This window comes from Lonchura striata, chromosome 11 (assembly GCF_046129695.1).
Source record: "Lonchura striata isolate bLonStr1 chromosome 11, bLonStr1.mat, whole genome shotgun sequence".
NCBI lineage: Eukaryota > Metazoa > Chordata > Aves > Passeriformes > Estrildidae > Lonchura > Lonchura striata.
In genome coordinates this window covers 22,572,322-22,586,024 of record NC_134613.1, presented here as the reverse complement: position 1 = coordinate 22,586,024, position 13,703 = coordinate 22,572,322, and the positions used below count along the sequence as shown (strand labels likewise).

At 42.6% G+C, this 13,703-nt stretch overlaps 1 protein-coding gene across 2 annotated transcripts in view; it reads left to right on the top strand.

Annotated features, from left to right (window-relative positions):
• MEGF11 (multiple EGF like domains 11) overlaps positions 1 to 13,703 on the top strand; it is a 253,885-nt gene that overhangs the window by 74,095 nt on the left and 166,087 nt on the right. For both annotated transcript variants that reach the window (XM_021552638.2, XM_077785950.1), the window contains exon 6: positions 11,668 to 11,760. In XM_021552638.2, the coding sequence (XP_021408313.1) occupies positions 11,668 to 11,760 (93 nt within the window). The remainder of the gene's footprint in view (positions 1 to 11,667; positions 11,761 to 13,703) is intronic.

Here is a 13,703-nt window from a genome sequence, read left to right as displayed (position 1 = left end):
TACAGACTTTTCCCTCTCTGTGTCAGGATTACAGCACTCCCCTTCACATTGTCTGCTGCTGCACTTTCCATTTTCATAGAGGGGTTTTAAGGCTCCCAAGGGAGATTTTTCATGCAACTTCAGTCCATTGCAGATTTGATCACAAAACGGTTTTGAATAGTTTATCTTAAGCTCAGTATTTCTAACATAGGTATTCACTTTTGGAAACCTCACTTTCTCTCATGCTGTAAGTCAAGAGGAACTATTTAATCAATCTATCTAACCCCAAACTTTTCTTTCTTTTTATCAAGATTTTTCCTTTCTGAATGCTATGATTTACTTTCATTACTGTGATGTCCAGAAATCCATGTGCAAAACTAGAAGATGGCCTTGCTTCACAAAGCTTATGCTGTAAAGATGTAAAATAAATAAATATTTTTTTCTGATTAAAAATAAAATAATGTGTATGAAACACATTCTAAGGAGTGAAGAAATTGAACCATTTCAGGTACAGCAGTGCTGTGCTCAAGAGCTCTGCTGAAGCAGCTGTCTGGTGCAGATCTTGGATCTGATGTCACCACACCTGCACTCACAGGTGTCATGTTTTGACAGATGTCCAGCTTAAATAGAATTCCTTTTAAAACCATTACTAAAAACATCTAAAATTATTGTTACCAAATACTGCCAATGCTGTACCATATTTACCTTATTACAAACAGTAGCCCCCTTCAGTAGTTTCTGATAATGTAGGGAGAAGCTTTTGTTTCCAGCTCCTATCTTCTATCTCCAGGCCACAGTGTGAATCCCAGAAACTGGAAAGTGCATTTTGCTGTGTGTCATTAATAGAAAGTTTCTCTGGACATTCAACATCCAGAAACGGGGCTTGATCCTAAATCATCTGAACTTCTGAAATCTGGAGTTGGTGACAGGAAGTTTAAACGAGTGGCTTGAGATGAGAATCAGCCCCCATCATTACAAAAAAAGTTTCCTGTGTTGTCTCTTCTGCAGGTCTTTTCAGAAGGCTGCTGTGAAACACATGCTGTGATTCCTTTTGAAATGAGAGAAAAGTGAAAGGAGTCTGCATTTCAATATTCCATCCCCAGGAACATTAGTGTAGCTTATACACGAGCATGATCTTCAAACAGAGCACAGGCTGTCCTTGATTCCAGCAGGGTCACCTTCACTTGCATTGTGGGCCTTGGTTTGAAATGAAATCTGAAATGTGTTGGCCCTCTGGGGCCTGTGCCTGGCCTCAAGGACAGGTTTGCCTTTAGAAATTTGTCCACATTCATCCTGTTTTGGTGAGAAACAAAGAAAGGATTGTTGTTGGATTGACTTGATAAATTTTGGAATAAGAATGAAGAAAGATTTTGTTTGAAACATCGATAGTTTATTCAATTTGCTACAGGACTGAAAGTTTTCTAGGAACATCTGTGTAATTTGGTTTTATTAAGTGTTGCATTGCCTAGCAAAGACAGCCAGAAGTGTCATGCAGCCCAGATGTCTTCATCGATCTACTTTTGATCTTTTAGGAACAACATTTTTGATGCCTCAATCCTTACTCTAACACACAGCACACACTCTGTACCTATGAAAATCAATCAGCAGTGGAGCTGTGTCATTTGCTGTCAGAAAATAGAATTTTCTTGGCATGAGACCCACAATTCAGGGCAAGTCAGTAATCAGAGAACTACGGACATGTAGCAAGGCTACCAGATTTAAAAATAAATATGTCACAGGCTGATGGAATTTGTACACAAAGAAATTCACTCAGTGCCCTGAGTGGGTAACCTATAGCAAAATATGCAAGTGCTGTGATTTTGAGGTGATTTCCAGATATAAATGCTTCCAATTATAAATGTGTGAGGGCTTTTTCTGATAATGGCTCATTTTCTTTGACATTTTCCCCATGTGTTTCCTGTCTCACTGTTTGATTTAAACAGCTCCTCAGCCAGTGCTGGAACCTGTAAATTCCTGGTCTCTTGGATTGCTGCAGTCACGGGAGGAAAGCAGGGGTGCTGTGGCAGGAAGCAAAGCAGTGGTACTGTACTGGTGGGGTTTCTGTGGTGAGGGTGGAAATATCCCCCAGCAGCTGTTCCACCCAGTTCTGCCACACCTCTCACCTCCCCATCTGTCATTTACTTCTCACCTTCCTCACCTTAGGGCACTGCGAGTTCCTCCAGCCTTTCTATGATCAAAATGTTTGTGATTTACCACTTTTAGCTAATTTACAGCTCAGTACTTCACACCTGGCAGCTCATTTTCCATTCCAGCACAAATGCCAGGAGAGCTGAGTGCAGGAAATGTTACCCAGGAGTGGAGAAGGGGCATTCCTGCCTCTGTGCTGGGTCTGGTGTGCCCTCACAGGTGCTTTGACAGGCCAGGTTATGCTTTCTCTTCTTCTGGTAGCTTTGGCTGCTCTTCCAGAGACTGGCAGGAAAGCTGGAAGGATCAGGGATCTTAGGTACAAGCTTCTCCATTCCCAACCTGTCGAGAATTTAATTTCCTCAGGTAACAACAAAGAAACCCCTGAAGTTAAGAATGGAATGACTGGGGAAACCTTTCTGGTTTTGGTACTTCTGTCCTCAACAAACCTGGAGCTTCCTGCAGGCAAAGCCTATGTTTTTTTGCTGGAGTGAGGTCTCCTAGGCTGTGCACAGAGAGAATGAAGGACCATGCCAAGAATAAATGTTAATATTTCTGTATTGCTTAGAAAAAGATAGTGCTGCTCTTTCTGAAGTTGCCACACAGAGCACAATTTGCAGACAAATTAAGTTTGTTGGTTGGATGAATCAAGTTGCAGTGGAAAATTAACAAGTGAAAATGTATTTCCTACAAATTGCTGGGAAGAGTTGGTCAATTTACCAAAATGGAAGGAGTAGACAGAGGGCACAGGAGGGAAAAAGCTTTCCAGGGTCACAGATTCTGCTCTGCTGATTCAGGATCTCCCTTAACCTCATTAACAGTTTGAACTAGTGCTAATGATTGCTTGAATCCTGAGTGAAGCAATGGGAAATCATTTACCAGAAAATGTTAAACGCTGAAATTGTCCCACAGAATAATATTGTATTAGAACATTGATCAGCAGAATTGATCTGTGTAACTCTTTCCTCTCAACATGGCAGAATGCAATGATTATTTCTACTTGAAGCAATGACAGAAAATGCATAAAACTGGTTGCATGCCTCAAAGGATCAACAATTATCAATATTTAGCTGATCCCTGGTGACTTCTCTCTTGGCTCCAAGTCACTTTCTGTGAAGGCAATGAGAAAGACTGAGCCTTACAAACTGTCTTAGTTTGGCATCTGTCAAGCAAGGCGGGAACCTCCCTGGAACAGAGTACGCCTTTCCCTCTGAATTATGACAAGTTTGAAAGTACAGGGCTCTCAGGCAAAGAGATGGGATGAGGAATAAAGGAATTTCTTTACTGGTGTGTGTAACATGGCAAAGGAAGAAAGAAAGAAAGGAAGGAAGGCAGGAAGGAGGGAAGGCAGGAAGGAAGGAAGGAAGGAAGAGAGAAAGAGAGGAGAAGGAGAGGAGAGGAGAGGAGAGGAGAGGAGAGGAGAGGAGAGGAGAGGAGAGGAGAGGAGAGGAGAGGAGAGGAGAGGAGAGGAGAGGAGAGGAGAGGAGAGGAGAGGAGAGGAGAGGAGAGGAGAGGAGAGGAGAGGAGAGGAGAGGAGAGGAGAGGAGAGGAGAGGAGAGGAGAGGAGAGGAGAGGAGAGGAGAGGAGAGGAGAGGAGAGGAGAGGAGAGGAGAGGAGAGGAGAGGAGAGGAGAGGAGAGGAGAGGAGAGGAGAGGAGAGGAGAGGAGAGGAGAGGAGAGGAGAGGAGAGGAGAGGAGAGGAGAGGAGAGGAGAGGAGAGGAGAGGAGAGGAGAGGAGAGGAGAGGAGAGGAAAGGAAAGGAAAGGAAAGGAAAGGAAAGGAAAGGAAAGGAAAGGAAAGGAAAGGAAAGGAAAGGAAAGGAAAGGAAAGGAAAGGAAAGGAAAGGAAAGGAAAGGAGCGCCGACACAAACCCAGCAGTTCCGCTCCCGGCCCGCGGGGGCGCTGCCGGCTGCCGGCCGGGCCTGCAGGGGGCGCTGCGCGGGCTCGGCCGCGTTCCCCCTCACGCGGCGATGGCGGCCGGGGCCGATGGGGAAATGGGCTGCAGCAGCAACTGCTCCCCACAGGAACCGTATCAGAAACTCTGCAGCTGTAGCAGGAGCTGCGGGGTGTCCAGCAGGCAGCGTAAAACCCAAAAACTCAGAGAAATGGTGGGGCTGGGCAGCGGCAGCCCAGCTCCTGAACACGGCCCAGAGAGGTTCCTCTGGAGCGGGGTTTCCCCTCACGCACCCGAGATGGTGAGGGTTTTATTAGTGAGGTAGGGCTTTAATAAAGTTCCAGTGCACCAGCTGCTCCCACAAGCAGAGCTGCACTCCCTTAGGAGCAGACAGCAGGAGATGAAACCTCACAAGGTGAGGTGAATTCCCCCCACAGTGACCGCAGCCTGGCTCCGCACCCATCTGGCAGAAAAGAAAACCCCCCAGGTAAGAGCAGCGCCTGCGCCCTTCTCTCTCCTTGGCCATTTCTTTAGTCTCAAATATTGGTCGTTATTATCTCTTAGCAATAGATGGGACAAAATTCCATGAGAGAAAGAAACAAAAGGGAAAATCCTAACCCCCAACAAAGCGGTAAGGGATTTGGGAGCGTGAGCCATCTCAGAGGGTCAGGATTTCAGCGGAGGGAGGAATTTCTCTCTGTGCCCCGAGGTCAAGCCCAGGCTCCGCTGTGTCCTGATCCCTCTGGAGCGGAGCAGGAGTCCTGTGTGGGTGTGTCTGACCTTGGTCCGAGGGGTGAGTTAGGAGCTCTTTGGATCAGACATTGTCTTTCTTGCAGGATTTGCCTCCGTACACTGAACCCCCTCCTGCCTTTGCACCCATTCCTTTGGCTGGAGCTGAGCTGTGGCTTAATCTCCACACTATGGAATCAGCGCTGCTCTTACCCAGCCCTGTAACCTGTCCACTTTGCAGGGCAGATGCACCTGAGTGCTTAGAGTCCCTCAGTGCCTTTCCACCATCGCTTTTTGTGCCTTCACCTCCTGCACTTTTTATTAACACAGCCAAAGGTACAGCAGAGTTCAGCTTCCTGACCCCAGTCGTGCTCTCTGACATTTGTTGCTATGAGGAGGCTGCTCTGCCGCTCTCGCTCAGACAGCACTAAATGGTGAGTGCTATCTCCCATTCCCTCTCTCCACCAGAGCAAATGAAACCAATGGGGCATCAAAATGCCACAAAGACTCTGTTAAATATGTGATTCCCCTGACCTCTCCTTTTGCAGCTCCAAACTTCTCTGTCACTGTCACTATTTTATGGTCAGTGATGTGATACCATTCCTGTCTCAGGGATGTGCTGCTCAGCTCAGCTGTTCTTAGAACCAACCAGACTGGGATTCCAAACTGTGCTCCACACAGAACAAGTGATGGTCTCTTCCCTACCCTGCCCTTCCCCTGGCACAGTTTATTTCCCTATTCACTCCCTAAGAGTAAGGCCTAAAGCACATTGCAGCATGGGCTGAAGGAGGTTCTCGTCAGTGCTAGCTCTTCAAGTGCCAGGAAACTGTAAACATTCCTACTGAAGGGCCCTTGGAGTCTGAAACATTGAGACCTGGATGGAATTATTCCAGGACCCCTAAACTAGTCCATGTCACAAGCCTGAGACACTCGAGAATGTGGAAGGCTCTGTGTTCACCTCTACAGTGATCAGAACCCCAGGTTGTTATTTACCTGCTGATAGAAAGGGTAAAAAACTACCTTGGAGTTTATGCTTATTAACAAATTTTCGTGTCCCAGCAAATGGATACAGGGATTTACTGATCCATTGTCAGTGATGACACTGACACATGTCAGATTCTGCTCTTGGGAAAAGACAAAACCCTCAAAATGGATCTCCACAGTTCTTTTACTTCAGACATTCACAAGTCATGTCTGGCCTAATCCCTGAGCTTTGGCTGGGTGTCAAGACTGAGGATAACACAACCTGGAACAGATCAATACCTCACTGAGGCGATGGTCAGAGATCCCCATGTCCCTGACAACAAAAACACCATTGATTCTCTTCTGATTGCATTGATGCAGAGTGTCTAATTCCAAACCTGCAAAAGAAGTGCTGGAATTGCACCTACAGGAAAAGGAGCTGATCTTGTGACCCACTGATGTTATCTGCTCTGCATGTCTCATCTTTCCTTTGCTCACATTGATCTCTTTGGGTGTGTGTTTTTCACTGGTACTTTCATGGGAAGATGAAAAAGAAAGGTTGCTATGCACTGAAACAATAAATTCCTCAAAGCCTGAGCAGGCTTGGAGATCTCTTCATCTTTGGAAGCTATTACACCTTGCATGAAAGTGCTTTCCAAGGTGATAAATTAATGGATGTATCCTGAGTGATGACCACAGAAACAGACATTAAGCAATGCAAAGAGCTATTATCCCACTTCATTGAAGCAATTATCCAGGAAACCATCAAATCAGCTTGATTCCTGATGGAAAGTCAGTGATTTAGGGAGGAAATAATCCATTCCACAAATAAGCAATAATCTAAGAATGAGGAAAACCTACCTGGATGCATTAGCTGTAGTCATCTTTCTTGTGCTATCCAACCTCTCTTTCCTGAGCACAGGCTAAGAGAATCCAGCCAAAAGCTGACTACAGCCTTATCTAATGAAGCTGATGCTGTAGACTCAGCACAAGCTGGACCCAGGCCAGTACATTAAGATGGAAGCACCAGAGAGGCCCTGAGTGAACAGATTCCTAATGGATAAGGAGCAAGAATCTTTTTCATCTTTTTCATCTACTTTGACCTCTCTGCATTATCTGGAACCACTGGCCGTAGGGTAACAGCTATTTCACCTAACAAAATCACTCTTTACCCTAAAAGTGACACAAGGGAATGGAGGAATGGGCTAAAATGGCCCGAATTATTCTAGACACATGTATTAAATATTGAAGGAAAACATCACTTTTTCCATTAAATTTCTGCTTTGTTTAGTCCAACAACTATCAAGCATGGGGCAAGCTGATTAAATAATCTGAAGTTAAAATACTAGCAACATAAAAGAAAAAATGCAGGCTTGCCATTGCTTCACAGAAAATAAATGAAATTGGTCAGAGTTTGGGCAAGATCGGTGTATAGTGAAGAAAACCTGGCAGAGGTAAGACAGAGAAAAGATATTTTGAGGCAATGACCTTGTGCCATGTGTGCAGTCCAAATAGACCAGTTCATTCTGTGCAGTTCCAGGCGAGTGCCTGAATTTCTCATTGTGTCTCATAGCAGCATCCATATCTCCATTTAGCAATGTTTTCCATTATCATAATGTATCTACAGTTATTTATGCTTTCTGTCACCTCCTGGCTGCTCTATGATCCTGGGCAGGAATCCCACAGAGCCCAGGAAACTCCAGCGTGTACGGAATGCTCGGGCACGGCTCTCCCACAGCACGCGCTGCCGTGAGCGAGCACAGCTCACAGAGCCTCATTTCTGTTCTGCTCTGGGTCCTTCACACTCTGTAATTACCCTGCTCTTTGTTTTGGAGGGATTTTCATTGTCTGGCACGGCAAAGTGGGACAATGGCAGATGGGAGTTGCTGGGTCTGTAGCTGTGAACTCCCACAGGTTCTAAGGACCACCACAAATGTTACCACACTCCAGTGCAAGCACAAATTGGGTTGTTTGTGCCTCTCTCTTTTGTGAAATAAATATACAGGTTATATTTTTGGACAATGAAAATTTTTCAAGTTAGTCACTCCATACTTGTTCCCCTAGGATGAAACTTTCCCTAAGTGCAACTCAGCCTCTGGGCAAGAGGCTGATTGTGGAGCTCAGTGGATGCCAGCAATCAGTGGGGTGGATGATGCGATGAGGAGGGTGTGAAGGTGTAACAACAAAATTAAATCCTGTAACATCACAATTTGGGTCCATACAGAGGAATGCAGCATCAAGGAAGACAGAACAACTGTCCATCCCTGCTTTTGTCTGGGATGAACACTATGGTGCCCCTTAGCTGAAGGAGCTCTGCAGTGGAAATACTCTGCTGTTTGCTCCACTGAGCTCTTCTCCTCATTGCAATATTCTGGGCACTTCACACCTTTGTGGAGAGGAGACACAGACAAACAATTCATCATATCTGAATTCAAATTCTGGGCAACAATTAAAGAATAAGCACTAGTGTTAGAGGAATCCGTTTCTCTAACATCCATTCCTCAGTGCAGCCATTTCAGGTGTGAAAAGAGTTTAATCTTTAGGTCTATTTCCCTGAGGATTGACCTTATATGTTAAAAAAAGCCCAGTCTGTAATTATAAAGTAAGTGATAAGCATCAAATGGATTGTTACAGACCCCTTTTGTTGCCTTTATTGCATGATAAGAAGCAGTTGCTGTGTAACCTTGAATGTGGGCAAATAACTCATGCTAAACACATTGCGACAAAGATGGCATTTTGGCAGGGCTTTGATGTAGGTCATTTTATTACCAGGCTGAATCAAACTACAAACTGATGTCAAACTCATGCCAAGAATGCTAATAACACACTGATCAATGAGGTGCTGGATTGCTCAAGTGAAGTGGTCGAGGGAAAATGCAGACATTAAAAGTCTGGAATTCCAAAGGTTGAAGTGCTTGGGCTATTATACTGGGAGGAATTATATTCCTTGCATTAGGACAAGTTTTCTTTACTCCAGGGGCCTTTAGATGAGTGTTGAACAGGACAGTGTCAGAAAGTATATACTTATCTTTATTTTTCTTGACCTTTATGTGCAAGTAATTTTTATAGTTCCATTAACTAGTAGGATCATTTGCAAACCACTGTACAAAGTGTATTATGAAGAATGCCTTGGGGACCATTGTATCCTATTATGTTGAATGTTAATAGAATGAAAAATTAATTTAAACTCTAAAGACTTGAGCAAGGCAAGACTTGCCTTTTATAGGAGAAATTCAAAATTTTATTTGCTATGGTAAAACTTTAGAGCTGTACCCTAATTTGACCTTTATAAGCCTAATTTGGATCAGTCAGTGCAGGAATCTGATTGTTTGCCACTTGTAATAAAATTACTTCTGTCAAAGCTTCTCAGTTTAAAAAAGGGGGTTTCCTGTGACCCCCACATTTGGAATTAGTCACTCGTGAGCTGCTACTTGCTTAGCAATTAATCAACCAGAGATGAGAGAGCCCACGGTTCCAAGAAGCATCTTCACCTTACTTGAATCTTTAATTGCTCATTAAACATAGTCATCTTCAGTGATTTGGGACTTCAGAACACCTGAAAACAAGGATACAGTTCTTTATAATATATTTTTTATATTTTTCATGTGACTGAGTGCTGTAGAATGAGGAGCTCTCTCTTGAGTCTTGCTGCTAAGTCTCACATTGCACTCTTCCCATAGGACTGCAGCTAGGCAAGTGATCAAGGAAACTTCATTGCTTAATTAGTTACTATTATTTCATATTTACGTTAACATAGTTGAGGTGTGATAAATTTGTGTGGGAATCAACTAAATTTAGAGCAGTAATGTGCAGGAGTTCTGTTACTTGGAAGAGTAAATATCCAGTCCCTCATCAACCTTCTTACTCATAATGTTTGCCTTGAGGTGAGAACGTGGCTAAGTTAAAAGGGTAAAAAATGCTACACATGTTACGAGTGATTTATTATTTCAAATGTCCTTGCAGGCAACAGCAAAACTTCAGTTTTGACTTCCACATCTCTTATGAAACTGGGATGTCACATCAATGAGAAATGCATTCCCAGCCAAATCTGTGCAGGGCACAGTTCCCAAGGTATCCCTATCCCAGCTAGTTTGAATAAAAACCTATAAATTTGTGACTTTTCTATATGGGAGCTTGTTCTGGATATCCAGCCATTTTCAAATGATTGTAGGAAAATATGTCTATTTTTATTGGAATATCCTGTTTATCTAATATCCTGTCCTGAATTTCATCCCACAGCTGTAGAGTAGGTTGCTTCACTGTCTCCAGAAAGCCTAACTCGAGTAAAATAAATGCACAGAAGATTAGGACAATTAGTGACTAGAGATTAGCAATGAATATTTCATGGCCACTGCAATACTGTCTAAACACAAGATATGGAATAAGAATAAATTGCATTTTTGACATGCAGCAGACGTAGAAAGGAAATGATTAATTTAGAAAGATCTTGCAGTCATTTTAACGAGGCAGCATTCTAATCATTGGTCATGTGGGATCTGCTGGATAAAAAGCAGGAAAGTTTGTCCCCCAGGATTATTGTAAGTTCACCTGCATTTTGATGTTGAATTTAAATATTTTGTGAACAGCTCAGTGGGTTTGGTCTGTAATGACCCAACCAGAGAATAGGCAGCAAACCATTTCCATGGGCTTTGATGGCAACCTGGTGTGGGTCCAAGGTGTGATCCAGTCTGGGAGTCCAACCAGAACGTCAGGTGTAGTGGGAGTCACTCAAAGCAGCAAGGCAGTGGTGGAGGACTTCAGTGCAGGAGGGATCTGGGAACTGAAAGGGTTCCAGCTTTCATTCCACCTGCAGATCAGGGAAACTTCCAGAAGCTTTGCTGGCTGATTGCAAAGGAATTGGGTCCTTCAGCTCCATTTTCACTGCAGCAACCCAAAGCTACTTCCCAAATCAGCTTTGTTAGCCTTGGTTTAAACAGGAAAGAATTATCTTTGTCTTGGGATAAGTCGTTTTAGTCCATCTTCAGACAATTCTTGTTTAACTCAATACCCATGTTTCCCATCTGATATAAAAACAGAGGATATACAGCCACAGATTATATATGATCTAAATAATGTATTTTTTACATATGTACATACAGTGACCTCATTGCCACTGCTTCATATTTTTAATAACTCATACATGTTGGTCTAGATGGAAATTATGTGTTCCAGCTTGACCATCCGATTTGAATCTCTGACACAAGGAGTTTCTGGCAGTGTTCTCAGTGGTAAAATGGAAACAAGGTAGTAAGTAACAAAGTTCAATCTGTAAAGCAGTTATTCAGTGCTCTCCAGGTTCTTTAATATGTGATGGGCCCACACTGGAAACTGGCAGACACTGAAACAGCATAGGAAAAGAGAATCCTAAAAACTATGAGTTGTTCCTCAGCCAACCTGTTCGTCTTGGTTTGAACTTGAGGGTATTGAACTTCCAATTTTATATCAGTGACACAGACAGCTGTAGTTCTGGAAAACTGGCTGACCATGAAAAGACAAAAATGCATTTACAGCCACTGCATCATGGAGTAAAATTATTTATTTTCCTGGAGCTGTTTTTAAAACTAAATCTATTTTAGATCTTAGTATACTTTCAAGACTGAGCTCTATTTTATCTTATGAGCAGTTGCAATTTGAGTGCAATGTAAGAAGCTGCTGTTCTATAATAAATGTCAGTTTGGTAAAAACTTTATTACAAAGCAAAACTGCTAACCAAAGGAATTTCTGGTGTGTGAGTTTTTCATTACAGGGCTGAAGTGACAAATGAATTTATTGCTGTCAAGAGACCTATATTTTATTTTGGTCACTTAGCAGTAATTAAATCTTGTGAGTAATTGTTTTTTGTGCATTTACTTTGTTTAATATTTTTAAACAAAATATTGCTCTCTAAGGCATTGTTTAGGGTATGTTTAGCAACCAGTTAATATGTTTACAATGCTGTGTGTTGTTTCCTCTCAACAGCACTGTGCACAGAGGAGTGTGTGCATGGAAGATGTGTCTCTCCTGACACGTGTCACTGTGAACCAGGCTGGGGAGGGACTGATTGCTCAAGTGGTGAGTAAAGATACCAAAATACGATAAAAATATGTGTTGCTATTAAAAAACAGGTATTATAAAGCAGTGGCTTTAGAACTTGGATGCTTTGAACTGAAAAATGAGGATTGCCTGCTGGTTATTTTGTAAGAGTTCATATTGGGTTGGAACAAAATGACCTTTAAGGTCCCTTCAACCCCAATCATTCTGTGGTTCTATGAATATGTGAAAATACCCTTTCCCAGGATAATGACATTGGACTTTTTTGGTTGTGTTTTGCAAAGAAATGTGAAATGAAGTGGAGGATGCTGTTAATGCTTTTGGTCCGGTTATTATGATACCAGTACAGATAATAGAGCTCTATAAAGAATTTTTGCTCTCTCAAATCTTTAGCACAGCACATTCTTCATGAAATACTCTGTGGAGTGCCAGAACTGTTTGGAAAGCGCTCTCTCCAGATAGAATTCTTGTCCTGTTCAAGCCAGTGGGAGTTTTGCCATTGACTTTTCAGGCAGCTCAGATTCTCTCCTCTGACTTACAATCCATTCCTTAAATCCATACTGCCAAAGTTAAGGAAATGGGAGTAGGGAGTTCTGCACCTTTTGCTGGGGAATTAATCCACACTTGAGGCTTTCAATTCTTTCAGCTGGTAAGGCTGTGTTTGTTAAACTCTGTTAATTGGGAACGGTGAGTTGAAGTGGTTGGTTCATGCTGGAATGGAACAAGCAGCACAAACATCCGAGTGTGACGTAACACAGGCCTGAGACATTATTGACAAAACAGCAATAAGCTTGATAAATGGAGTCAATTTGTGCATCAGGCAAGTAAATAAAGCTGCATGGGTAGAAATGCTGTGAAATGAAACTGAATGGATGCTTCGTTTTGTGTTGGCTTCCCCCCTTTCTCCCAAATTGATTGGGATTTTAAGGAAAAGAAGGTAACAGAGAAGGGATCTATAGAGGGAGGAGCTGGGAGGGAATGGGAGGTAAATGTGCCTGAGGGTGAACACAACCAGAGCCTAAAGGCAGCAGGGCAGATTCCTGGATGGGTTCCTGGGGTTTTGTCTGCAGCTCTGCTGAATATCCCCTTGATTCCAGCAGAAAAGGGAGGGGAGCAGGGAGGAAGGATGTTAGTCCAGAGGGGATGTGGATATTCCAGCCCTGGGGGTGTTCAAGCCAGGCTGGACAGAGCCCTGAGTAACCTGGTGTGGGGGTGGCATCCCTACCCATGGCAGGGGTTGGGATGAGATGATCAGTGAGGTCCCTCCAACCCAAACCATTCTGGGATCATATGATTCCAAGGATGGAAACAAAGGCCATACTACCGTTTTTGAAGCAACGTTTTGGGATTACCTGGAATGCAGACAAGGGAAAAACTGGGCATCATGATATATTGAATATCTATCTTTAAAATATTTTAAAAAATAAAAATAATACCATCAATTGTGAGATACTGTACAGATTCTCAGGAACTCATGTAATGTTTTTATTATCTTAGTACTAGATTTAGTTTATCCTACCAGTGAGTATTTGTACAGTGCATGTGCATTAACAGAAGTTAAAAATAATAATAATAAAATTACTATGACAGTAAGGACATACAGTTACAGATTACACATTTATACATATGTGCACTCAAAGAGTAAAAAGCACTTCATTCTGTGTAAAAATGGCCAGGAAAGGATAAGATGTCAAAGTACAGAATGGTCTTGTGGACTAAAACTACCCAGTGACTCTTATTAAATTGCTCTAATCTTGCAAGTGGAGATAAAAGAAAAAGAAGGTTTTTCCTATATTGAATATTTAGCTTTTTAAAGTAATTAGGAATATTAAAGCACTGACAATGATTGAGATAGAAACATTATTCATAACTTTTATTTCCGCACTGGGCAGGGATCCAGTATATTTCATTTATGAGGTTTCAGTGGTGGAAAGAGAAGTGTTAGCCAATTCCTAAATTAAATA